Genomic DNA, 26,554 nt, shown 5'->3' on the forward strand with positions numbered 1-26,554 from the left:
GGTAATTTTTTTTTTTTTTTGAAACGGAGTTTCGTTCTTGTCGCCCAGGTAGGAGTGCAATGGTGCGATCTTGGCTCACTGCAACCTCCGCCTCCCAGGTTCAAGCGATTCTCCTGCCTCAGCCTCCAGAGTAGGTGGGATGACAGGCGCCTGCCACCATGGCCAGCTAATTTTTGCATTTTTAGTAGAGATGGGGTTTCACCACATTGGCCAGGCTTGTCTCGAACTCCTGACCTCAGGTGATCCACCTACCTCAGCCTCCCAAAGTGCTGTGATTACAGGCATGAGCTATCGTACCAGGCCACTTATAGGTAATTAAACAAAAAAAATGTACATTGTACATTAGGAAATCATACTGATAAAGTAATACAGTCACTAAATTCTAACAGTTTGCTCTGGAAGAGCTTTTGGAGGATATCTTTTCCAATATCCTCATTTCTGAAGTGAGGAAACTAAATTCTCAGTCTCATAGTTTCTCTGTGGCAAAGCTAGTATCGTTGAGATCATTCAGGGCTTCTTACTGGGCAGAATCTGGTAATCCCCAAGATTCTGCAGGTCAGATTGGGTGAGGGGTAGCCCCAGTAGTTCATGATGGCACTTCTATCTTGAGAAGGGTATGAGTGGTTCTCCTTGAACATTCTCTTCCAAACTGGAGAGAACTGGCAAAAGAGGCTGTGGATACAACCACTTAGCCATCTTAGATGGGGAGGTACCAGTCATAAGAGATCATCAACTGGGTGTGGTGGGCCACACCTGTTATCCTAGCACTTTAGGAGGCCATGGCAACAGGATCTCTTGATCCCAGGAGTTCAAGACCAGCCTGGGCAACATAGTAACATCCCATCTCTAAAATAAAAATAAAAATGTTTAAAAAGATCATCAGCCAGGCGCGGTAGCTCATGCCTGTAATCCCAGCACTTTGGGAGGCCAAGGCGGGCAGATCACAAGGTCAGGAGATCAAGACCATCCTGGCTAACATGGTGAAACCCCATCCCTACTAAAACTACACACACAAAAAAAATTAGCAGGGCGTGGTGGCGGGCACCTGTAGTCCCAGCTACTAGGGAGGCTGAGGCAGGAGAATGGCGTGAACCTAGGAGGTGGAGCTTGCAGTGAGCCAAGATCGCATCACTGTACTCCACGCTGGGCAACAGAGCGAGACTCCGTCTAAAAAAAAAAAAAATCATCATACCACTATTGTTACCCATAGTACATACATACACTGTTACCCATAACACATAGATAAGGAAGTACGTCCAAGGTCATCAATAGAGCAAGGATTAGGAATCAAGGCTTGTGAATTAAGATTCCTTTTTTTTTTTTTTTGGAGACAAGATCTCACTCTCACCTAGGCTGGAGTGCAGTGGTGTCATCATGGCTCACTGCAGTCTAGACTTCCTGGACTCAGGTGATTCTCCCACCTCAGCTGCCCAATTTGGGACTACAGGCCTGTGCCACCATCCCCGGCTATTTTCCTGTATTTTTGTAGAGGTGGGGTTTCAGCATGTTGCCCAGGCTAGTCTCAAACTCCTAGGCTCAAGCGATCCACCTGTGTTGGCCTCCCAAATTATTGGGATTACCGACATGAGCCATCGTACCCAGCCGGACTTGAGATTCTTAAGCTCTTGAGATTTGTTCAAGAAGTTGACCCGCAGTCTCTGCCTAAGAGTTTTAGGTAGCCCTAAAACACTTAATCCATTGATCATTAAGTAGTCAGTGACCATCTATCATGTGATCTGGGGGCTTGCTTTCTCTTCAGAGAGACAAAACTAGAAAACGTTCGACAATTATAAAATTGACTAAGCTGGCAAATCTTTAAAACTAACTAGACAGGCACAATTCAGAGAAGACCACTGATGGCTGAAATGGTTGGCAAGGTTTCTTGGTGACAGGCTTTGACATGAACTTTATTTATTTATTTATTTACTTTTTATTTTTGAGGTGGAGCCTCGCTCTGTCGCCCAGGCTGCAGTGCAGTGGCACAATCTTGGCTCACTGCAACCTCCACCTCCCAGGTTCAAGCAATTCTCTGCCTCAGCTTCCCGAGTAGCTGGAATTACAGGTGCCCAACACCATACCCAGCTAGTTTTTGTATTTTTAGTAGAGATGAGTTTCACCATCATCTCGCCAGGCTGGTCTTGAACTCCTGACCTTGTGACCCACCTGCCTCGGCCTCCCAAAGTTCTGGGATTACAGGCGTTAGCCACCACGCCAGGCCTGATGTGGACTTTAATGCAGAACTTGCAAGATGTTTGCCCCTCATTGTGATGACCATAGTAGTTCCCCCCTCCAAATATTGGGAGCTTTCACATAAAAATCCCAATTTTTGAGGTGTCATGAAAAACTACGACACTCAGCTTGTATTCCTACTACAGACAAGGATTGTCGCTGAGGCAGCTGACCTCTCAGACACTATAATCCCTGGGCTCAACACTTACAGCCAATTCCATTACCCACCTGGCTCCTTGGGCAGTGGGTTTGCTTCCCTTACTTTAGGAGGAAGGATAAAGGCAGCCCAAAAAGGAGAATTGGACAGAAAAGTGAAGATGAGTGGGTATGTCATGAGGTGAGAGATAATGTTGAGACACTTATAACTAGAACAGAGTTTTCATGTGAGGATAAGGTTCACTCCCCATTTAAACCAATTAGCTCTGCTGTGGGGGAGAATCTGCTCCCTAGACCAAAACACGTATTTGAAACTAGCAGAAGAATCTGGTGACAGCCAGTGCAACCATTTCAATAAATAAACCAAAATAAACTGTGCATTGCTGCTGCTGGACTAAAGATGCCAATTTTCTATATAATGGGTGACATACTCAATTTCCTTCTATTGATTACTTTCATTTTGGCATATTTAAAAACTAACATACATTTTTTTTTCTTTTTGGAGATGGAGTTTCGCTCTTGTTGCCCAGGCTGGAGTGCAATGGCACGATCTCGGCTCACTGCAACCTCTGTCTCCCAGGTTCAAGCGATTCTCCTGCCTCAGCCTCCCAAGTAGCTGGGACTACAGGCATGTGCCACTACGTGTGGCTAATTCTGTGTTTTTTAGTAGAGACAGAGTTTCTCCATGTTGGTCAGGCTGGTCTGGAACTCCCAACCACAAGTGATGCGCCCGCCTCAGCCTCCCAAAGTGCTGGGATTACAGGCATGAGGCACTGTGCCCGGCCAAAAACTCATATTAAAATTTGAAATTGACATTAAAATAAACAGATTATAAGTTTATCATACATTATAATTTGTATTGCATAATTACATCTCACTTGTTTTTACTTAACTCCATTATGTAGTACTGGTGGTAAGCAATATTGAGGCAGAATAGGGTCTGCAGGCAGGGAACCTAAGGCAGATGTGTGCTGACTTCCTAGAACTGAATCAAGAAGATCAGATGGTACTCCCTTTGGCTCCCCAGTCTTCAGTGGGAACTTTACTTCAGCCTCTGATTGGTCACCTCCTACAACCAATCACACTGGTCATGGGCCACTCCTTAATTTACATAGAATATAACCAAGTAAGAAATGGGAAACCTCTAGAGGGTATTTAAACCCCAGAAAATCCTGTAACCAGCGCTCTTGAGCCCTTGCTTGAGCCTGCTCACACTCTATGGAGTGTTCTTTTTGTTTCAATAAATTTGTGCTTTCATTGCTTCATTTTTTTGCTTTGTTTGTGCGTTTTGTCCAATTATTTGTTCAAAACGCCAAGAACCTGTCAACTCATAGTCAAGCAAGACCTTTCACGGGTAACAATATAGTTGTCTCACATGCTTTTTGTCCTGGGCAAGTCTGTGCCCCATGTAGTTTTTGTTTTGTTTGAGACAGGGTTTTATTTCTGTCGCCCAGGCTGGAGTGCAGTGGCACGATCTTGGCTCACTGCAACCTCTGCCTCCTGGGTTCAAAAGATTCTCCTGCCTCAGCCTCCCAAGTAGCTGGGACTACCGGTGCATGCCACCACACATGGCTAATTTTTGTATTTTAGTAGAGATGGGGTTTCACCATGTTGCCCAGGCTGGTCTCAAACTCCTGGGCTCAAGTGATCCACCCACGTCGGCCTCCCAAAGTGCTGGGATTACAGGCACGAGCCACCGTGCCCAGCTCTACTTGGTTTTAATATATTCCAGCTCTCACCCTCTTCTTATTCTGGATTTGGCCTTCATTGCCTTCCTGGTCTTCCATTGTTCATTTTCACGATCAAGCTCCAATTAGCCCACGATATGCAAAGGTTCTGTGAAAAAAAGAGCCCCATCTCAGCCTGGCAATCAATCCTAATAAAAGATAAAAGGGTTCTAGACCAAGCGCGGTGGCTCACTCCTGTAATCCCAGCACTCTGGGAGGCCGAGGCGGGTGGATCACAAGGTCAGGAGACTGAGACCATCCTGGCTAACACGGTGAAACCCCATCTCTACTAAAAATACATAAAATTTGGCCGGGCCCGGTGGCTCATGCCTGTAATCCCAGCACTTTGGGAGGCCGAGGCGGGCGGATCACGAGGTCAGGAGATCTAGACCATCCTGGCTAACACAGTGAAACCCCGTCTCTACTAAAAATATGAAAAAAATTAGCCGGGCATGGTGGTGGGTACCTGTAGTCCCAGCTACTCGGGAGGCTGAGGCAGGAGAATGGCGTGAACCCAGGAGGCAGAGCTTGCAGTGAGCCGAGACCGCGCCACTGCACTCCAGCCTGGGCGACAGAGCCAGACTCCGTCTCAAAAAAACAAAAGGGTTCTGAGGGATGTTTTTGGCTTGAAGAGTTACAATTCAAATCTGTAAAAGGTGCCTGAGTACAAAGAAGGTTAAAAAGCACTACCCAGTGTTCCTGCTATATATTCATTTGAAGAGCTGCTTTTCAAACCACAGGCTCTTGGCCTATTCTTCATTAACCCTATTTTCTTTTTCTGTTTTAAGATGGAGTCTCACCCTGTCACCTAAGCTGCAATTCAGTGGCACAATCTCAGCTCACTGCAACCTCCACCTCCTGGGTTCAAGCGATTCTCATTGCCTCAGGCTTTCAAGTAGCTGGCATAACAAGCGCCTGCCACCACACCAGGCTAATATTTTGTATTTTTAGTAGAGATAGGGTTTCGCCATGTTGGCCAGGCTGGGCTGAACTCCTGACCTCAGGTGATCCACCTGCCTCAGCCTCCCAAAGTGCTGGGATTACAGGTGTGAGCCACTGTGCCCGGCTTTCATTAACCCTATTTTCTGTTAAACACTCATAGAAAAATAGTTGCTAATCCGTTCCTTTTAGTTCAAGTTTGCCATACTGTGAGGATATTCAGCACCACCCAGTGGCAATTTTTTTATGTTCTTGTGAATAAATAGCAATTTTGCAAACTCTTGATCCCAAAAGATAATACCTGTATCAATAGAAACAAGAAAAAAGTTGTGAATCAAACTAAATTTCATTTATAAAAAGTCTTCTACTTTAAGAGTTCAGATCATTTTAAGGTTGTTTTCCTGGCCTCATGTCTCCTTAAAGACAAATAGTTAGGCCAGGTGCAGTGGCTCACACCTGTAATCCCAGCACTTTGGGAGGCCAAGGTAGATCACTTGAGCCCAGGAGTTCAAGACCAGTTCAAGACAACATAGTGAGACTGCATCTCTAAAAAAAAATTTTAAAACTTAGCCAGGTATGGTGGTGCATACTTGTAGTTCCAGCTATTTGGGAGGCTGAGTTGGAAGGACTGCTTGAGCCCAGCAGTTTGAGGTCACAGTAAGCTATGATTGCACCACTGCATTCCAGCCTGGGAGACAGAGCAAGATCCTGTCTCAAAAAAAAAAAAGGACGAATAACTTAGGTAGTTAAACAACAACAACAATAAATAAATTTTTCAAAAATTCTCCTTTTATTCTCTAGTTATACACATATACTCACTTTCAAATAAAATTCTACATTAGAAGAAAAAGTCTCTTTGTAAGGCATAGTATTGACGTTTTCTTATGAGAAAATAGGAAATATCATCAGTGCTTTTAAAAAAGTGAAAGCGTAAGAGAAAATCAGGGCTCTATCTAGAGAAGTCTAATTGTTTCTCTATAAAAACCAACTGGAATACAGGATACCTGTCCTATAGCAACCTAAAACACAACCTCCCTTGATGTACATATAGAAAATATATGTCTTGTAGCCAGGTGCGGTGGCTCATGCCTGTAATCTCAGCACTTTGGGAGGCCAAGGCGGGCAAATCATGAGGTCAGGAGATCGAGACCATCCTGGCTAACACGGTGAAACCGTCTCTACTAAAAATACAAAAATTAGCTGGGCATGGTGGCGGGCGCCTATAGTCCCAGCTACCTATAAGGCTGAGGCAGGAGAATGACGTGAACTCAGGAGGTGGAGCTTGAAGTGAGCCGAGATCATGCCACTGTGCTTCAGCCTGGGCTACAGAGCAAGACCAACTCAAAAACAAAAAAGAAAGAAAGAAAGAAAATATATGTCTTAACCAACTTGGAAGAAAAACAAAATTCTGTGTGTGCAAATATATTTTTTCAAGTTACTCTTTTTTCAACCTGGGTTTAGCCTCAGGCTGCTGCTGACATCCTCGCTGGGGTGAGGCTAGAGGGCTTGCATTGCACTAGAAGGGCATGAGGCACCTACTGCCACAGCAGAGAATCAAAGGACCATAACTGTCCCTTGGGGATTGAAGAATTCTTTAAAGTCTGATTATTTGGGGAACACAGACTAAGGCTGTACCCTGATTTTCCCTTTCTGAAAGTCACATTTTAACTAAAACATTTCTGTTCTACAAATTTCCACGTATCAAAAGATGCTGTAGAATTTAATTCATAGTGTCTTCTCAAAAGGAAAAAAAAAAGCAGTTATTCATAGGAGTCTTTTCTTTTTTGGTGTCTTAAATGTCAATGATCACAAAAACTTCTGGCTTCTCTTCGTCATACACCTGCATTGCTGAATATGTTATTGCTTTGACTTCTGTTCCCTAAAGTTGGGGTTAGAGAAAAAAAAATAGGAAAATAGGATATTGAAATCATAATCATTAACTCTAGCAACAATCGGCAGAAAGTAAAAATTTTGGTATTTTGAAAATGAAAAACTCACATGAAACAATTCGTTATGAAATTAGCATAGTATACAGGGATCCAAGAAAAATGAGAGGCAACACACGCACAACGGAGTTGGGACATGGAACTCTAATCCTGGCTTTGTTTCCAGCTGGGTATAGAAATTGTCTGGCCTGTCTGGACATCAGTTTTTCATTGATAAAATGGGTTAAATCACATAAAGACACATCCATAGGTATGTTCACTGCAGTACTATTCACAATAGCAAAGACATAGAATCAACCCACATGCCCATCAATGGTAGACTGGATAAAGAAAATGTGATACATATACACCATGGAATACCACACAGCCATAAAAAAGAATGAGATCATGTCCTTTGCAACAACATGGATGGAGCTGGAGGCCATAATCCTAAGTGAATTCGTGCAGGAACAGAAAACCAATACCACGTTTCCATATATTTAAGAGGGACACAAACATTGAGTACACATGAACACAAAGAGGGAAACGAGACACCTGGTCTGCTGATTGAAAAACTGCCTATCAGGTATTACGCTGATTACCTGGGTGAAAAATTATCTGTACACTAAACCTCCACAACATGCAATGTACCCATGTAACAAACTTGCATGTGCACCCCATGAACCTAAAAATAAAAGTTGGAAAGAAAAAAAGTAAAAAGCTTTTGAGGATGATTTAAAAAAAAAAATGGGTTGACTCAAACAACACAAGCTTTTCTACTATTTGGCTCAGGGCTCCTTCTGAAACCCAAACCACCTCCTTATACTCTGACCTAGGCCTTAGGAACTCAACCTATTCTCTTTTCCTCAGCTGCCAACACTCACTTCACCTCTTGGGACTCTTCTCTTTCCAAGTCTAGCTGAAGAGTAAGATACACTTTCCCAGGTCAAAAGCTCTCCACACGTCTCTGATACATGACACTGCCCAACCCTGCCCCAGTTTAAAACCACAGAATTAGATGTTCTCTTAGGTTCTTTCCAGCTCCAAAAGGAATCTACAATAATTCTGTGCACCAGAAAATGTATCCAGCAATACGTAAATGACATTTGCTAGCTGTACACCACACAAAAAAAGGAAGATTTCACAGAAGGATATAAGTGGCAGTGCCGCTGCTTTTTCTCCTCTGCCACAATCACCTGGCAAAACCACAACCTAATTCAAGTTCAACTGTCTGCTTATGGCAGCACACACCATGCTAACTGGTATCACCCTGAGTGTATGTCTACACATCTCAAACAGGAATTCAGCACTTGCAGTAAAATCTTACAATTACCAATAAATTCCCTTTTTCACTCTCTGAGACAATTCTTTCCCTTCTCCTCTAGTGATCATTCCTCCCTCATTCTCACTCTCAATCAACTGTGCTTCCTAGAGAAAGTAAGAGCAACTCAGTAAGAACTGACGCATCTTCCTACCACCAAATCTACCATCATGCTGTATCTGTACTCACCTTAGCCTCCCTGGCTGCAATGAATGGCTTATCCCTGCTCCCATCAGAAGGCCAACTTCTATACATGAGTATTCGATCCTATACCCGCCTTACCAAATTTTACCAAAGAGGCTGTGGCCCTATCTCTACAACTTTATCTGCTACTATTACACCTTCACTCTCAGCTCCAGCTTGCTGTTCCGTGAACACAACCTATCTCATTTCAGGGCCTTTACACCTGTTTCTTCACCTGGAAAGTTCTTCCATATTTATGCTCACTTATCTCTCTTGCCTCTGCTTAAATATCACTTTCTCAAACATACTGATATATTTTGGCTGTGTCCTCACTCAAATCTCGTCTTGAACTGTAGTACCCATAATCCCCACGCATTGTGGGAGGGAGCAGGTGGAGATCACTGAATCACGGGGGCGGTTTCCACCATGCTGTTCTAGTGATAGTGTGCGAGTTTTCAGGAGATCTGATGGTTTTCGAAGGGGCCTCCCCCTTCGCTCAGCACTCACTTCTCTTCCTGCCACCATGTGAAGAAGGAAGGAAGTGTTTGCTTCCCCTTCCGCCATGACTGTGAGTTTCCTGAGGCCTCCCCAGCCATGCTGAACTGTGAGTCAATTAAGCCTCTTTCCTTTATAAATTACCCAGTCTCGGGTATGTCTTCATCAGCAGCATGAGAATGGGTTAATAAACATATATTTTCTGACCCCCTCCCCTCCTCCAACCACTCTTACCTTATCCTGATGGCACTGGTCACTATCTGAAATTATGTGTTTACATGTTTGTCTGGCTCACTTATTCCACTACATTTTAAACTCAGTGAGGGCAGAGACTTCACTTATCCTATTACATTTCTACCTTGAGTGCGTAAAAAAATGTCTGAAACACTAGAGGCACTTGATTCAACATTTGCTGAATGCATGCATAAACTCATGGATGGATGGAATATGGATTCATGGAGAGAAGGTAAAGACAATATTAAAACCAGGAAGGTATTTTTAAACCAAGAAATATTCCAGGAACCAGATGTTTTAATAAGCTATTTGTAAAACATTCCTTTTTGCTTTGAAAAGTTGTTTGATTGGCTGGGCACAGTGGCTCATGCCTGTAATCCCAGCACTTTGGGAGGCCAAGGCAGGCGGATCACCTGAAGTCAGGTGTTTGAGACCAGCCTGACCAACATGGTGAAACCCCGCCTCTACTAAAACTACAAAAATTAGCAGGGCGTGGTGGCGTGCACCTGTAATCCCAGCTATTCAGGAGGCTAAGACAGGAGAATCACTTGAACCTGGGAGGCGGAGGTTGCAGTGAGCTGAGATTGCGCTACTGCACTCCAGCCTGGGCAACAGAATGAGATTCTATCTCAAAAAAAAAAGTTATTTGATTATTCATTCATTCAAAAAATAGGAAGTAGCTAGGTACGGTGGCTCACGCCTATAATCCCAGCACTTTGGGTGGCCGAGGTGGGTAGATCACCTGAGGTCAGGAGTTTGAAACCAGCCCGGCCAACATGGTGAAACCCCAGCTCTACTAAAATACAAAAATTAGCCGGGCATAGTTGCATGCGCCTGTAATCCCAGCTACTTGGGAGGCTGAGACACGAGAAGCCCTTGAACCCAGGAGGGGGAGGGTGAAGTGAGCAGAGATTGTGTCACTGCACTCCCTCCTGGGTGACAGGGTGAGACTGTCTCGAAAAAAAGAAATAATAAAAACTGTTGGCTGGGCGTGATGGCTCATGCCTCCTTTGGGAGGCTGAGGCAGGTGAATCACCCGAGGTCAGGAGTTCGAAACTAGCCTGGCCAACATGGTGAAACCCCATCTCTACTAAAAATACAAAAACTTATCCGGGTATGGTGGCATGTGCCTGTAATCCCAGCTACTCGGGAAGCTGAGGCAGGAGAATTGCTTGAACCTGGGAGGCAAAGGTTGCAGTGAGCCGAGATCGTGCCACTGCACTCCAGCTTGGGCAATAGCATGAGACTCCGTCTCAAAAAAAAAAAAAAAAATTGTTAGGAGTACCAAGCTGGAATTGGTGGTATGTACCTATAAGCTCAGCTATTCAGGAGACTGAAGTGGGGGGATTGCTTGAGCCTAGGAGTTTCAGATCAGCCTGGGCAACATAGCAAGGCACTGTCTCACATAAACAAAAACTCTTAGGAGTAAATGAAATTAATTTGCTCATGATTCATTCTGAATACTTCCAATGGCAAATATGAATTTAGAATACAGTTTTGTGCTGCATAACAACATTTTGGTTAATGATTAACTGCATATATGATGGTGGTCTGAGAAGATTATAATACCTTTTTTTTTTTTTTTGAGACGGTATTTCACTCTTGTTGCCCAGGCTGGAGTTCTAGGGCATGATCTCCACTCACTGCAACCTCCGCCTCCCAGGTTCAATCTCCTGCCTCAGCCTCCCACATAGCTGGGATTACAGGCACCCACCACCACACCCAGCTAATTTTTGTATTTTTAGTAGAGACAGGGTTTCACCAAGTTGGCCAGGCTAGTCTCCAACTCCTGACCTCAGGTGATTCACACCTCGGCCTCGCAAAGTGTTGGGATTACAGGCGTGAGCCACCACACCCAGCCTATAATACTGTATTTTTACTATACCTTTTTTTGGTATTTAGAAATATAAACACACAAATATTTACCAATGTGTAACAACTGCCCATAGTATTCAGTATAGTAACATGTTGTACAGGTTCGTAGCCTAGGAGCGATAGGCTATACCATATAGCATAGGTTATACCATCTAGGTTTGTGTAAGTACACTCTATGATGTTTGCACAATGACGTAATCGCCTAAAGATGCATTTCTCAGAATGTATCCCAGTAGTTAAGTGACCTATGACTGTATCTGGCCTAAACACAGGGGTCAGCAAAATATATATAGCCCACAGGCCAAATCGCCTCTTTTTCTACAGTCCCATAAAGTAAGAGTGATATTTATATCTTTATTTATTTATTTTTATTTTATTTTTTTGAGACCAGTCTTGCTCTGTCACCCAGGCTGGAGTGCAGTGGCATGATCTCAGCTCACTGCAACCTCTGCCACCCAGGTTCAAGTGATTCTCCTGCCTCAGCCTCCTGAGCAGCTAGGATTACAGGTGCGTGCCACCACGCCCAGCTAATTTTTGTATTTTTAGTAGAGGCTAGGTTTCACTATATTGGCCAGGCTGGTCTCAAACTCCTGACCACAAGCGATCTGCCTGCCTTGGCCTCCCAAAGTGCTGGGATTACAGGTCTGAGCCACCGTGCCTGGTCTGATTTTTACATTTTTAAATGGTTGGGGGGGAAAATCAAAACAATGACATTTTGTTACATTTGAAAATGGTAAGAAATTCAAATTTCAATGGGCATAAAAAAGTTTTACTAGAATACAAGTGAACTCATTCATTTAAGTATTATCTATGGCTGCTTTGGTTCTACAACAGAAGCACTGAGTAGCTGCTCTTCTGTCATTCTTGGCCCACAAATCTTAAAACATTCATTTCCTGTTCATTTTACAGAAAAAAAAACCTGCCAACTCCTATTCCAATAGATTTCCTATCATAGAGTGACGCCATACAGGTCGGCAAATACAGAATCTAGAGACACACAGAAAGTATAAGGTAAAATAGAGAACATCTAGTCCAACATCTTTATTATAGGAGAAGAAATCAAAGGTCAAAAAGGCAAAGGGAATTTCAAATCCCACAATAATCTGAACAAACCTGACCCTAGAACCCAATGCTGACTCCTCATCCACTAAATCAGGTGTGTATAATCACAGTATTTTAACAAAATACATCCAGACAGGTCAGAGAACTTTGAGAAAAACTTATCACTTTACACCAGTTAGAACTAACTGAAGTTGACTGCCACATACATTAACTTTATAGTAAGGAAATTTTTCATGTTCTTAATGACTGGATTTTAAAACATACCTGAGGGTGCTTGGACAATGAAAATTCTTCTCCCCACCTAGAGAATACAAATTAAAACATGATTAAGATTTGTTCTCTCTTTATATATTTTAAAATAAGCCTTGTAAATGTGGTTAACATGCTAGAAAGCCAAAAGAGACAGGTGGGGTCAGGGAGCTGTTGTTTCACTTTGATGTGTCAGAAGATACAGCTGTTGAGGGACGTGTGCCAGTGGTCATTATTTGCTCTCAAGGTTGATAGTTAAGGCTGGGCGTGGTGGCTCACACCTATAATCCTGGCACTTTGGGAGGCCAAAGGGAGGATCGCTTGAGCCCAGGAGTTTGAGAACAGCCTGAGCAACATAGGGAGACCTCATCTGTACATAAAATTAAAAAATAAAAAAAAAAATTGGTTGGGTGTGGTGACACATGCCTGTGGTCCTAGCCACTCAAGAGGAGGAGGCAGGAAGATTGCTTGAGCCCAGAAGTCAAGGCTGCAGTGAGCTGTGATTGCACCACTGCACTCTAGGCTGGGTGTCAGGGCAACACTCTGCCTCAAAAGAAATTTTTAATTACAGGCTGGGCATGGTGGCTTACGCCTGTAATCCCAGCACTTTGGGAGACTGAGGTGGGTGGATCACCTGAGGTCAGGAGATCGAGACCAGCCTGACCAACATGGAGAAACCCTGTCTCTACTAAAAATACAAAATTAGCCAGGTGTGGTGGCGCATGTCTGTAATCCCAGCTACTTGGGAGGCTGAGGCAGGTAATCGCTTCAACCCAAGAGGCAGAGGTTGCAGTGAGCTGAGATCACGCCACTGTACTCCAGCCTAGGCGACAGAGCAAAACGAAGAAGGTCATACACGGTGGCTCATACCTGTAATCCCAGTACTTTAGGTGGCGAAGGCGGGAAGATCACCTGAGGTCAGGAGTTCAAGACCAGCCTGGCCAACATGGTGAAACTCCGTCTCTACTAAAAATACAAAAATTAGGCCGGGCGCGGTGGCTCAAGCCTGTAATCCCAGCACTTTGGGAGGCCGAGACGGGCGGATCACAAGGTCAGGAGATCGAGACCATCCTGGCTAATGCAGTGAAACCCCGTCTCTACTAAAAATACAAAAAAAAAAAAAAAACTAGCCGGGCGAGGTGGCGGGCGCCTGTAGTCCCAGCTACTGGGGAGGCTGAGGCAGGAGAATGGCGTAAACCTGGGAGGTGGAGCTTGCAGTGAGCTGAGATCCGGCCAGTGCACTCCAGCCTGGGCAACAGAGCTAGACTCTGTCTCAAAAAAAAAAAAAATACAAAAATTAGCCAGGCGTGGTAGTGGGCACCTGTAATCTGAACTACTCAGGAAGCTGAGGCAAGAGAATCGCTTGAACCCAGGAGGCAGAGATTGCAGTGAGCTGAGATCATGCCACTGCACTCCAGCCTGGGCGACAGAGCGAGACTCTGTCTCAAAAAAAAAAAAAAATTTAATTATAGTGGCCAGGCATGGTGGCTCCCACCTGTAATCCCAGCACTTTGAAAGGCAGAGGTAGGTGAATCCAGGAGTTCTAAACCAGCCTGGCCAACATGGTGAGACCTCGTCTCTGCTAAAAATACAAAAATTAGGCAGGCATGGTGGTATGTGCCTGTGGTCCCACCTACTCGGGAGGCTGAGGCACAAGAATGGTTTCAATCTGGGAGGCGGACATTGCAGTGAACCAAGATCATGCCATTGCACTCCCAGCCTGGGCAACAGAGTGAGACTATCTAAAAAACAACAAAAAAATTAATTTAAAAAACTTTAAAAAAGGTTGATAGTTGATCTCAAAATAAATGTGCCCCAATATAGTGTACCTATGGTGGAATCTCAATAAACATTGTTTAATAAATATTGTTTCAAAACAGAGTAGTAACATATTCAAAATTTTTACTATCCTCAGAGTTATGAAACTAAAGTAGGCTGGGTGCAGTGGCTCACACCTGTAATTTCGGCACTTTGGGAGACTGAGGTAGGAAGATAGCTTGAGCTCAGGAGTTAGAGACCAGCCTGGGAAATGTAGTGAGACCCTGTCTCTACAAAAAATGTTTAAAAAAAAAAAAAAATTAGCCAGGCATGGTGGCATATGTCTGTAGTCCTAGCTACATGGGAGGTTGAGGTAGGAGGGCTGCTTGAGCCCAAAAGGTCACGGTTGTAGTGAGCCATGATCATGCCACTGCACTCCAGGCTGAGAGACAAAGCAAAACCCTCTCTCAAAACAAAAACAACAAAAACGAAACAAAAAAGAAAAAAAAAAAAACTAATTAAATAATACCTCCCATTGCAGAAAGCAAGTCTGAGTACCAAAGGCAAAATACTAGACTCTGTAATACGCTCCAAACTTGGTTTGCACTTTACAACTTTTCTAAAAGTATCCATGATCTGTATATAGAAGGCCCTAAAAAAGTAATCTAGAACTTGGGATCAGTCTCTTCTCTGCCTTTGACACTAATGTGACTGAAGATCACAACGTGGTGTAGTAGAAAGAGCAAAGTTTTAAAATTCTGTTCAAACACATATTAGCTAGTACTTTTGGACAAGCTTGTTTCTTTTTTTTTTTTTTTTGAGCCGGAGTCTCGCTCTGTTGCCAGGCTGGAGTGCAGAGGCACGATCTTGGCTCACTGCAACCTCCACCTCCTGGGTTCAAGCGATTCTCCTGCCTCAGCCTCTTGAGTAGTTCAGGTCACAGGTGCCCACCACCACGCCTGGCTAATTTTTGTATTTTTAGTAGGGATGGGGTTCCACCATGTTGACTAGGATGGCCTCAATCTCTTGACCTCGTGATCCGTCCGCCTTGGCCTCCCAAAGTGCTAGTATTATAGGCGTGAGCCACCGCACCCAGCAAGTCTGTTTCTTTACTCATTAAACAACAACAACAACACAGAGGTGAAGATAATAAAAGATCTCACTTTACAAAAAAGAAGTGAATGAAATTCAATATAAAATGGGGCCACAGGAGTTAGAGACCAGCCTAGCAACACAGCAAGACCCCATCTCTATAAAAAATAAAAAATTAGCTGAGATTAGCCAGGCATGGTGGCAGGCACCTGTAATCCCAGCTACTCAGGAGGCTGAGGCAGGAGAATCGCTTGAACTCTGGAGGCAGAGGTTGCATCAAGCCAAGATTGCAGCATCGCACTCCAGCCTGGGCAACAGAGCAAGACTCTGTCTCAACAACAACAACAAATTAGCTGGGCACGGTAGTGCGCACCTGTAATTTCAGGTACTTGGGAGGCTAAGGAAGGAGATCACTTGAGCCCAGGAGTTCAAAGCTGCAGTGAGCCATGATTACACTACTGCACTCCAGCCTGGGGGCCAGGGCAAGACCCTGTCTCAAATAAATCAATAAATTAAATTGAGCCAGGTGTGGTGGTGTGCACCTGTTGTCCCAGCTACTCAGGAAGCCAAGACAGGAGGATCACTTGAGCCCAGGAGTTGGAGGACGCCTGGGCAACATAGTGAATGAGAACCCATTTCTAAAAAAATAAATGAGGCCGGGCGCAGTGGCTCAGGCCTGTAATCTCAGCACTTCGGGAGGGTCGAGGTGGACAGATCACCTGAGGTCAAGAGTTTGAGACCAGTCTGGCCAACATGGTGAAACACCGTCTATACTAAAAATACAAAAAATTAGCTGGGCATGGTGGCAGGCGCCTATAATCTCAGCTACTCGGGAAGCTGAGGCAGAAGAATCACTTGAACCCAGGAGGTGGAGGTTGCAGTGAGCTGAGATCACGCCACTGCACTCTAGCCTGGGCAACAGAGCGAGCCTCTGTCTCAAAAAAACACCAAATAAATAAAAAATAAATGAAAATAAAATTTAAAAGTTGTATGTAAAAGTAACCTAGGAGGGCCAGGAACAGTGGCTCATGCCTGTTATCTCAGCACTTTGGGAGGCTGAGGCCAGGGGACAGTCTGAGCCCAGGAGTTTGAGACCAGCCTGGGCAACATGGGGAGACCCCATCTCTTCAGAAAACAAAAGAGTCAGCCAGGCGTAGTGGTGCACTTGGTGGTCCCAGCTATTCAGGAGGCTGAGGTGGGAGGATCCCTTGAGCCCAGGAGGCTGAAGCTGCAGTGAGCCGTGACCGCACCACTGTATTCCAGCCTGGGTGACAGAACAAGACCTTATCTAAAAAAAAAAAATTTAAAAACCTAAAAAATATAATTAAGTGACTAAAGAAACCTGAGAGACAAGTCCAGTCAAAGTGACCTAATTAAGTGTTTGCAAACTCTGGCAGGAAAAGAAAAGTACGATTTGTTAGTAGAAAGAACTGATTTAAATAGGTCTAAAAGTGAGAATGTATGAGAAAAAAATGTGTCAGTGTTTCCCATCCACTAAGCTGGGCTTTATGCTGTGCCATTTAGCAATTATTTGTATTCTCTCCCTAAAAATCAACAAATTGGGAATCAGATTTAACAATTAAAATCAACTTTATTTTGATAAGTTTCTGGTCCTTCCAAGTCCTTAGGCATCCCACAAAACTCAATCTGCAAGTGGCCCTCTGTTTCCTTGCCCATTGAATTCAATGAAGAATATAACTTTAACTTGGTACTTAAAAGATTTTCAAAACTTACCCAATTGATCGTAATTTGAAATTTCTTTGATCAATACTAAGTACTTTCACTTCCTAGAGAGGAAAAAAAAATTTTAATTAAAAAAGCTTATAATAGACCATCTACTAAAAATCTTTTTGTTTTGTTTTGTTTTTTTGGACCATCTACTAAAAACCTGTACAACTTTTTTTTTTTTTTTTTTTTTCTGAGACGGAGTCTTACTCTGTCGCCCAGGCTGGAGTGCAGTGGCGTGATCTCGGCTCACTGCAACATCCGCCTCCCGGTTTCAAGCAATTCTCCTGTCTCAGCCCGCCAAGTAGCTGGGACTACAGGTGCTTGCCACCACGCCCGGCCAATCCATTTTTTTTGTATTTTTAGTAGAGATGGGGTTTCACCTTATTGGTCAGACTGGTCTTGAACTCCTGACCTCAGGTGATCCACCCACCTCAGCTTCCCAAAGTGCTGGGATTACAGGCGTGAGCCACCACGCCTGGCCTTTACAACCTTTTCTAGAAAACAATAGCAAACAACTTCTGTGAAGCAAAGAAAATTAAAATATTAGCTTAAATAGGACAACAAATGAGATATATATGTATATGGGTTTTTTAGTTTTTGTTTTTTTTGAGACAAGGTTTTGCTCTGTTGCCCAGGCTGGAATGCCCTGGCATGATCTTGGCTCACTGCAACCTTCACCTCCCAAGCTCAAGCAATCCTCCCACCTCAGCTTCTGGAGTAGATGGGACCACAGGCATGTGCCACCAGATTATTATTGTTTGTTTGTTTGTTTTCAGAGAGGGAGTTTCGCCATGTTGCCCAAGCTGAGTATTAAATATATTTCAAGGAAATAAGTTTTTTCTTACATATTCAAGGGAGGCATTCTAGAAGGATGTAAGATCCAAAAATATGAATCAAAAGAATTTCTCTGCAAGATATATGTTAGAGGACTACTCTGGACACACTGCCTATAGGGTAGCCCTGCTCTGCAGGGGGCAGTACCTCCACTGCTGCTGTACACTGCCACTTCAATAAAAGCTGTTGTTTAACGCTGGGGGAAAATAGATATATGGTGGAGGAGGACATAGGATTTCAATCACTCTGAGCCTAATAAAATACTGGTAGGCACTTGAACTCTGTAGGGTGAGTGAGTCAGTTGTTAGAGTGAGTATAAGCAGTGAAGCTGGTAAAGCAGAGAATGGAGGAATTACAAAAGCAGAGAGTGCCATCTCTGTTAAATAACAATGACATTGCAGATGTGTTCCCTTCTAAAGGATGACAGCAGCAAGCAATCTCCATTTGGCTTTTCCTTTTTTCATGTTAAGGAAAACTAAAAGCTGCAATTGTTTAACTTAGGCCAATGTGACAGGGCTACTACATTTCAAATGGAACAAAAGGAACAATGGATGGACATAAATATAGCTCAAACTTGGGACATATAAAAAGTGTGGATGAGGCTGCGTGCAATGCTCACACCTGTAGTCCCAGCACTTTGCAAAATTGAGACAGGAGGATTGCTGGAGGCTAGGAGTTCAAGACCAGCCTCCGTAACATAGCAACACCCTGTCTCTATCAAAAACAAAAACAGAAAAAAACGTGGATGAAAACTGTAGGTACCTTTTTATCACACAATCCTGATTAGTGACAAATACGTGAGATCTAAATACAAAATGTTCACACATAGGCAAATGCAAGTTAACCAGGAAGTACCCGTGGTCATTATGATTTCTGCAAATTAGTATCGTCTTACTTGTATGGATTTGTTTTGTTTCACATGTCCTATTTTAAATCATCTGTTCTATTTTAAAATATGAACTAAGAATCCATTTGCTCAATAAAAAAGAAAAACCTTTGCTTACCCGGGGTATGAAGAATTCATCAGCACTGAACTTATAAAGCCATTCATCCAAAAAGTGAAACAGAAGAGACTGTAAGTCATCTCCTACACAGGATCAAAACAGCCATAATAGTATGTTTAATAATTCTGGTCTCTAAAAACATACTTGAATTTAAAAGTGCAATAAATGTCTAGGTCAGTTGAAAGAGAAAGAAAAGACTCATCATTAATTTTCTGGTTCTTTTTGTGAAAATAATACTCATATTATGTAAAATACTGCACTATTGTATACAATACTGTATAACAATTTCTTTCTTGTGAATAAATCATTTACCTTGGGTTTCTACTTCTACTGTTTGGAGGGGCTCCACTGTCCCAGTATCTGTCATGTAACCAAACATGGCCATTGCACATTGCTCGAATGCTTCCTCCAGAGTATCTCCCCATGCGTGTAACCTAAAGAAGCATATTCATGCTCGGTGTAATATAATCCACCGTGAGAAAGAAAACTTGATAGCAAGCAAAGTCAGAATAAATTCAGTATGATAAATACAAATTTTACGGCCTCAATCAATTTAATGGCACTGCAACTGGGTGCTTTTATTTTTATTATTTATTTATGTTTTTTAGACTGAGTCTCACTCTGTCGCCCAAGCTGGAGTGCAGTGGCACGATCTCGGGTCACTGCAACCCCCGCCTCCTCGGTTCAAGCGATTCTCCTGCCTCAGCCTCACAAGTAGCTGGGATTACAGGCACACACCACCACGCCTGGCTAATTTTTGTATTTTTAGTAGAGACGGGGTTTTACCATGTTGGTCAGGCTGGTCTCGAACTCCTGACCTCATGATCCATCTGCCTCAGCCTCCCAAAGTGCTGGGATTATAGGCGTGAGCCACTGTGCCCAGCCTTATTTTTATTTTTTGAGATGGGGTCTCTCTGTCACCCAGGCTGGAGTGCAGTGGTGTGATCTTGGCTCACTGAGCCACTGAACCCTGCAAAACTGGGTGCTTTTAAACCATGATTTTCATATTGTGTAGGAACCAAAATGAGAGGGGAAAAATTAAAGATAGGGATACCAAGATTAAAACATTCAGTCTTCCTATTGACATGGTTTCAAAGGAATGAACTCCCACTATACTCACTGGACATCCGCTGTATGATCCAAATCTGAGGGAGAGAGGGAAAAACACTTATAAGACACTAAACTTCACTCTCAAATCACACACACAAAATAACTCTAGTCCGTTATTATTAGGAATATCATCTTTAAAGAGCAAGAAAACGTAGGCCAGTCCATCCACACCTTTTGCTATCTACTCAACAAAGCTAATTGCTTTGCTTTGTTGGAATCTTTTTTTTTTTTTTTGAGACAGAGAGCTGAGATTGAGCCACTGCACTCTAGCCTGAGCAACAGAGCAAGACTCCATCTCAAATTAAAAAAATAAATAAACTAAAATTCCAGGTTTCTGTCTCACCTTTTCTTTTACAGTGAACCTAATCCTAGGTAAAATCAATTTAGAAAATAAACTCCACAATATACGAGCTTTTTCCGGATATTCCCACAGGAAAACCAGAAAGTAACAAACGGTACCATAGTACACTCCCATTGGATCTCTCCTCTCAACATTTTTAGAGTCTATTCTTAAGCCATATCTTTTTTTTTTTTTTTAGATGGAGTTTCACTCTGTCATCCAGGCTGGAGTGCAGTGGCACGATCTTGGCTCACTGCAGCCTCTGCCTTCAGGGTTCAAACGATTCTCCTGCCTCAGCCTCCTGAGTAGCTGGTATTACAGGCATATGCCACCACACCTGGTTAATTTTTGTATTTTTAGTAGAGGTGAGGTTTCACCATGTTGACCAGGCTGCCCTTGAACTCTTGACTTCAGGTGATCCACCCACCTCAGCCTCCCAAAGTGCTGGGATCACAGGCGTGAGCCACTGCGCCTAGCCCACATCATGGCTTTCATCAATTCTTCCCACTTAGGATCATAGAATATTACGGCTAGAAGGAATTCTTGGAGATCATTAATATGATTCCTTCACTTGGAACTGCCTTTGCAAAATTATAACTGAGGAAATTATGACAGTGAAAGAAATCAGACCTAACTGACTCCATCTTGCTTCTAACCTTTAAGCTGTCCTTGTTCATTTCTGGTGGGCCGAACTAACTTTGGGAAGAAATTCAGTTCATGGTTAGACTCTGAAACAATAACAGCCCTTTCCCAAAAAGACCCTCTTCTTGCCTGGGGACCAACCAGAATGCCTTTCAAGGACTAACAAATTAGCTACAAGATTAGAAATTGGAGTTTAAGGGTCATGAAGCCTCTAGTTCCAAGAGTCTGAACCTCCCCAAATTGCTCCTGTGGATGACATCACTATTGTAAAACCTAAGATCAATACTTGAGATATTTTGCAGACCCTGCCCTCCATGGATCAGCTGACACCACCCAAACTGGAAAGCTGGCTCAACCAGTTTTGCCGTCCCACATAGGAAGACAGCAAGAAAAACTCACTTCAATCCCCTGTGATTCCATCTCCAACCTGACCAATCAGTAGCATCCACTTCCCAAGCCCCTACCCGTCAAATTGTCTTTAAAAACTGATCCCCGAAAGCTCGGGAAGACTGATTTGAGTAATAAAACTCTGGTCTCATGCACAACCAGCTCTGCATAAATTACTCTTTCTCCATTGCAATTCTCCCATCTTGATGAATCGGCTCTGTCTTGGCAGCGGGCAAAGTGAACCCATTGGGCGGTTACACTTAAAAGAAAAAACCTGAGGCCAGGCGCAGTGGCTCATGCCTGTAATCCCAGCACTTCGGGAGGCCGAGGCGAGTGGATCACAAGGTCAGGAGATAGAGACCATCCTGGCCAACATGATGAAACCTCATCTCTACTAAAACACAAAAAATTAGCTGGGCTTGGTGGCGCGCACCTGTAAACCCATGTACTCAGGAGGCTGAGGCAGGAGAATCGCTTGAACCCGGGAGGTAGAGGTTGCAGTGAGCCAAGATCGTGCCACTGCATTCCAGCCTGGGCAACAAGAACAAAACTCAAAAAACGAAAAAAAAAAAAAGTGGGGAAGGAGAGGGTCGGGTCCCTAGGATGAACCTAACCCTCCGTGCTTCATTAAAATGCCTGCCTGAGAAAGAGCATCATGGCCAGGAGAATATGTTTGTTCTAGCAAACACCTTATGTAGGCCCCTAAATTTCCTTTCTTAGAGCAGGTACTAAGAAGGGCTTACAAATCTGAATATGTATCTCTTAACTACTTATAAATGTCTTCCTCAAAAACCCAAGGGCCATTCCTTTGAAATGTAATCAATGGGAAGGATGGGGCCTTTGTCTCCCAGCCTCTGTGGGAGGAAAGAATCCTAATATCCATAACTGTCAGCTATCAGACACAGCTAGACTAATCACATTTACATTGATTAACTCTTTGTACTTTTTCACTGCTCTGACTCTATTAAGCTCCCCTCTCTCCTCTCCCTTTAAAATGCGGGGTCATCCCCACACAAATCAGAATGGAGCTCAGCTCTTTTCCCTCAGTAGTTATTAAATAAAACCTGTTTTCACTGCTCTGAGTAATGTCCAGTTGTATTTACCTTCGACATGAGTGAAGAAGCCAGACATAAAAGAATCTGGCTGGGCGCAGTGGCTCACGCCTGTAATCCCAGCACTTGGGGAGGCCGAGGCGGGTGCATCACGAGGTCAGGGGTTCAAGACCAGCCTAGTCAACATGGTGAAACCTCATCTTTACTAATAATACAAAAAAAATAAAAATAAAAATAGCTGGGCGTGGTGGCGCACACCTGTAGTCCCAACTACTCAGGAAGCTGAGGAAGGAGAACTGCTTGAACCCGGGAGGCGGAGGTTGCAGTGAGCCGAGATTGCGCCACCGCACTCCAGCATGGGTGACAGAGCAAGACTCCGCCTCAAAAAAAAAAAAAAAAAAGAATCTAAACTATGTGGTTCTATCTATATGAAAACTAAAATGGGCAAAATTAAGCTATGGTGATAGAAAACACAAGTGTTTTTCTCAAGAAAAGGGAGTGGAGGATTGACTGGAAAACAGCAAAAGGGAACTTTCTCTGGTGACGGACACGTTCTATAGATTGGATGGAGTGTCGGTTACGTGTGTGTGTGTGTGTGTGTATATATACATATATATATATATATATATATATATATATATATATATATATATATATTTTTTTTTTTTTTTTTGAGACAGAGTCTCGCTCTGTAGCCCAGGCTGGAGTGCAATGGAGTGATCTTGGCTCACTGCAACCTCTGCCTCCCAGGTTCAAGTGATTCTCCCACCTCAACCTCCTGAGTATCTGGGATTACAGGAATCCACCACTATGCCTGGCTAATTTTTTGTATTTTTTAAGTATAAACGGGATTTTGCCATGTTGGCCAGGCAGGTAAAACTCCTAATCTCAAGTGAACCACCCACCTCGGCTTCCCAAAGTGCAGGGATTACAGGCCTGAGCCACCTCACCCAGACTAAATTATATTTCAATTAAAAAAAAATCAATTTAAAAGACAGTGATACAATGCTATAAGGCAGTGGTTCTCAAATTCTGGAGTCTCCAGAATTCTATTTTTTTTTTTTTTTTTGAGACAGATTCTCGCTGCAACTTCCACCTCCCAGGTTCAAGTGATTCTCCTGCCTTAGCCTCCCAAGTAGCTGGGACTACAGGCGTGCACCACCACACCCAGCTAATTTTTGTATTTTCAGTAGAGATGGGGTTTCACCATGTTGGCCAGGCTGGTCTCGATCTCTTGACCTTGTGATCCGCCCACCTCAGCCTCCCAAATGCTGGGATTACAGGCGTGAGCCACCACACCCAGCCCAGAATTCTTTATTCTCTTAAAAATTATTGAAGACCCCAAAGAGCTTTTGTTAATATGTGTTATATCGGTCATTAACCACACTGCAAATTCGAAGTGAAAATATTTTAAAATATGTATTAATTCATTTAAAAATAACAATAGGCTGGGTGTGATGGCTCCCGACTGTAATCTCAGCACTTTGGGAGGCCGAGGTGGGTGGTTCACCTGAAATTAGGAGTTAGAGAACAGCCTGGCCAACACGGTGAAACCCTATCTCTACTAAAAATACAAAAAATTAGCTGGGGATGGTGGCACAATGCTGTAATCCCTCCCAGCTACTTGGGAGGCTGAAGCATGAGAATCGCTTGAATCCAGGTGGCAAAGGTTGCAGTGAGTTGAGATCGCACTACTGCTCTCCAGCCTGGGTGACAGAGTGAGACTCCATCTAAATAACAATAATAATGATAATAATCCCATTTTATTGAACATAATTTGAGTATTTTTATTTTTTTGATTTTATTTATTTATCTTAAAGATGGAGTTTCCTGGCCAGGCGCATTGGCTTATGCCTGTAATCCCAGTACTTTGGGAGGCTGAGGTGGATGGATCACTTGAGGTCAGGAATTCGAGACCATCCTGGCCAACATGGTGAAACTCCGTCTCTACTACAAATACAAAAATTAGCCCGGCGTGGTAGTGTGTGCCTGTAGTCCCAGCTACTTGGAAGGCTGAGGCAGAAAAGTTGCTTGAACCTGGGAGGTAGAGATTGCAGTAAGCCAAGATCATGCCACTGCACTCCAGTCTGGGCAACAGAGAAAGACTCCATCTCAAAAAAAAAAAAAAAAAAAAAGATGGAGTTTCCCTATGTTGCCCAGGCTGGAGTGCACTGGCTAGTCATAGGCACAACCATAGTACAATATATCGTAGTACTCCTGGGCTCAAGTGCTTACCACCATCCTGGCCTTGCATATTTTTATGAAAAGTAACTACATGGTTAAAAAAATTTAGCTGGTCATGGTGGCTCATGCCTGTAACCCCAGCAACTGAAGAAGCTAAGGCAGGAGGACAGATGGAGGTCAGGCATTCAAGACTAGCCTGGACAACATAGTGTGACTCCATCTCTTAAAAAGTTTTTTGTTTTTTTTTGTTTTGTTTTGTTTTGTTTTGAGACGGAGTCTTTGCTCTGTAGCCCGGGCTGGAGTGCAGTGGCCGCATCTCAGCTCACTGCAAGCTCCGCCTCCCGGGTTTGTGCCATTCTCCTGCCTCAGCCTCCCGAGTAGCTGGGACTACAGGCGCCCGCCACCTCGCCCGGCTAGTTTTGGCATTTTTTAGTAGAGCCGGGGTTTCGTGTTAGCAGGTCATTCGATCTCACAAACCTCGTGATCCTTCCGTCTCGACCTCCCAAAGAGACGAGCCAGCCGACCTCTTAAAAAGTTTTAAAACCAGGTGTGAGTGCATGCCTGTAGTCCCAGCTACTTGGAAGGCTGAGATGGGAGGGATGCTGACCCGAGGAGCTTATGGGCTGCAGTGAGCTAAGAGTACAGTATGAGCTGCACACTCCAGTGTGAGCAACAAGTAGGTCCATCTCCTAAAAAAAATAAAGTTATTAATAAAAAATTAGCGAAGACTGACACTGTTTTGCATTTTTCAAATATTTTAAATGTCTTGCAATATATTCATTTTAGTCAGTGCATAAATAAAATCCAACCTCACAAATATGCAGAAGGAAAATAGAGGAGCATTGTAATATCTTCTTCAAATAATAATTGTGGATAGGCTGGTCCAAGTGCAGTGATGTTTACAATTAATTCATTATAACCAGTTATAGATTTCTTTGTTCCTTCTCCAAATCCCACTGCTACTTAACTAGCCTTTAAAAATTATGAATAGTCTCTTTTATATTATGCAAAACTCAAAACATGGTAGTTTTTTTTTTTTTTTTTTTTTGAGGCGGAGTCTTGTTCTGTCGCCCAGGCTGGAGTGCAGTGGCGCAATCTTGGCTCACTGCAACCTCCACCTCCCTGGTTCAAAGCAATTCCCCTGCCTCAGCCTCCTGAGTAGCTGGGATTACAGTGGCGATGCCACCACGCTGGCTAATTTTTTTGTATTTTTAGTAGAGACGGGGTTTCACCACATTGGCCAGACTGGTCTCAAACTCCTGACCTCAGGCAATCCACCCCTCTTGGCCTCCCAAATTGCTGGGATTACAGACATGAGCCACAAGCGCCCAGCCAAAACATGGTAGTTTTCAGCATTAGTTGAAATGTGGAATCCATAACCATAACAATGAACTTACTACTGTGAAATTAAAATCATTGATCTATTATGCACTTAGATGAATCTTTTTGTTTCTTTTTTGAGATGAGTCTCACTGTCATCAGGTTGAAGTGCAGTGGTACAATCACAGCTCACTGCAGCCTTGATCCCAGGCCCAAGTGATACTTCGCCTCAAGTCTCCCAAGTAGCAAGGACTACAGACCGCTTTTCCCACCACACCTGATTAATGTTTGTAGAGACAGGGGTTCTGCCCGTTGCCCAGGCTGGTCTCGAAGACTTATGGGCTCAAGCCATCTGTCCCCTTTGTTGAGGGAAGTCAGGGACCCTGAATAGAGGGACCAACTGAAGCGCTGACAGAAGAACATAAATTGTGAAGATTTCATGGACATTTATTAGTTCCCCAAATTAATACTTTTATTTCTTACACCTGTCTTTACTGTAATCTCTGAACATAAACTGTATGAGAAATTTCATGAACACTATCACTTCCCAATGAATACCCTTGTGATTTCCTATGCCTGTCTTTACTCTCTTAATCCTGTCATCTTCTTTGTAAACTGAGGAGGATGAATGTAAGCCTCAGGACCCTGTGATTGTATTAACTGGACAAATTGGTTGTAAGAGCATGTGTGTTTCAACAATATGAAATC

The 26,554-nt window shown here is 43.5% G+C and overlaps 1 protein-coding gene across 2 annotated transcripts in view; it reads right to left on the minus strand.

Moving 5' to 3' along the window:
- Positions 1-5,818: 5,818 nt before the first annotated feature.
- The window catches only part of ZBTB8OS (zinc finger and BTB domain containing 8 opposite strand), a 32,830-nt gene continuing 12,094 nt past the window's right edge, over positions 5,819-26,554 (minus strand). For both annotated transcript variants that reach the window (XM_031666699.1, XM_031666701.1), the window contains exons 2-7: positions 19,932-19,956; positions 19,124-19,245; positions 18,812-18,894; positions 16,980-17,032; positions 12,411-12,447; positions 5,819-6,930 (exon numbers count right to left, since the gene is read on the minus strand). In XM_031666699.1, the coding sequence (XP_031522559.1) occupies positions 6,844-6,930; positions 12,411-12,447; positions 16,980-17,032; positions 18,812-18,894; positions 19,124-19,245; positions 19,932-19,956 (407 nt within the window). In that variant the 3' untranslated portion in view covers positions 5,819-6,843. The remainder of the gene's footprint in view (positions 6,931-12,410; positions 12,448-16,979; positions 17,033-18,811; positions 18,895-19,123; positions 19,246-19,931; positions 19,957-26,554) is intronic.

The sequence above is a fragment of the Papio anubis genome, chromosome 1 (genome assembly GCF_008728515.1).
Source record: "Papio anubis isolate 15944 chromosome 1, Panubis1.0, whole genome shotgun sequence".
NCBI classification, from domain to species: Eukaryota; Metazoa; Chordata; class Mammalia; order Primates; family Cercopithecidae; genus Papio; species Papio anubis.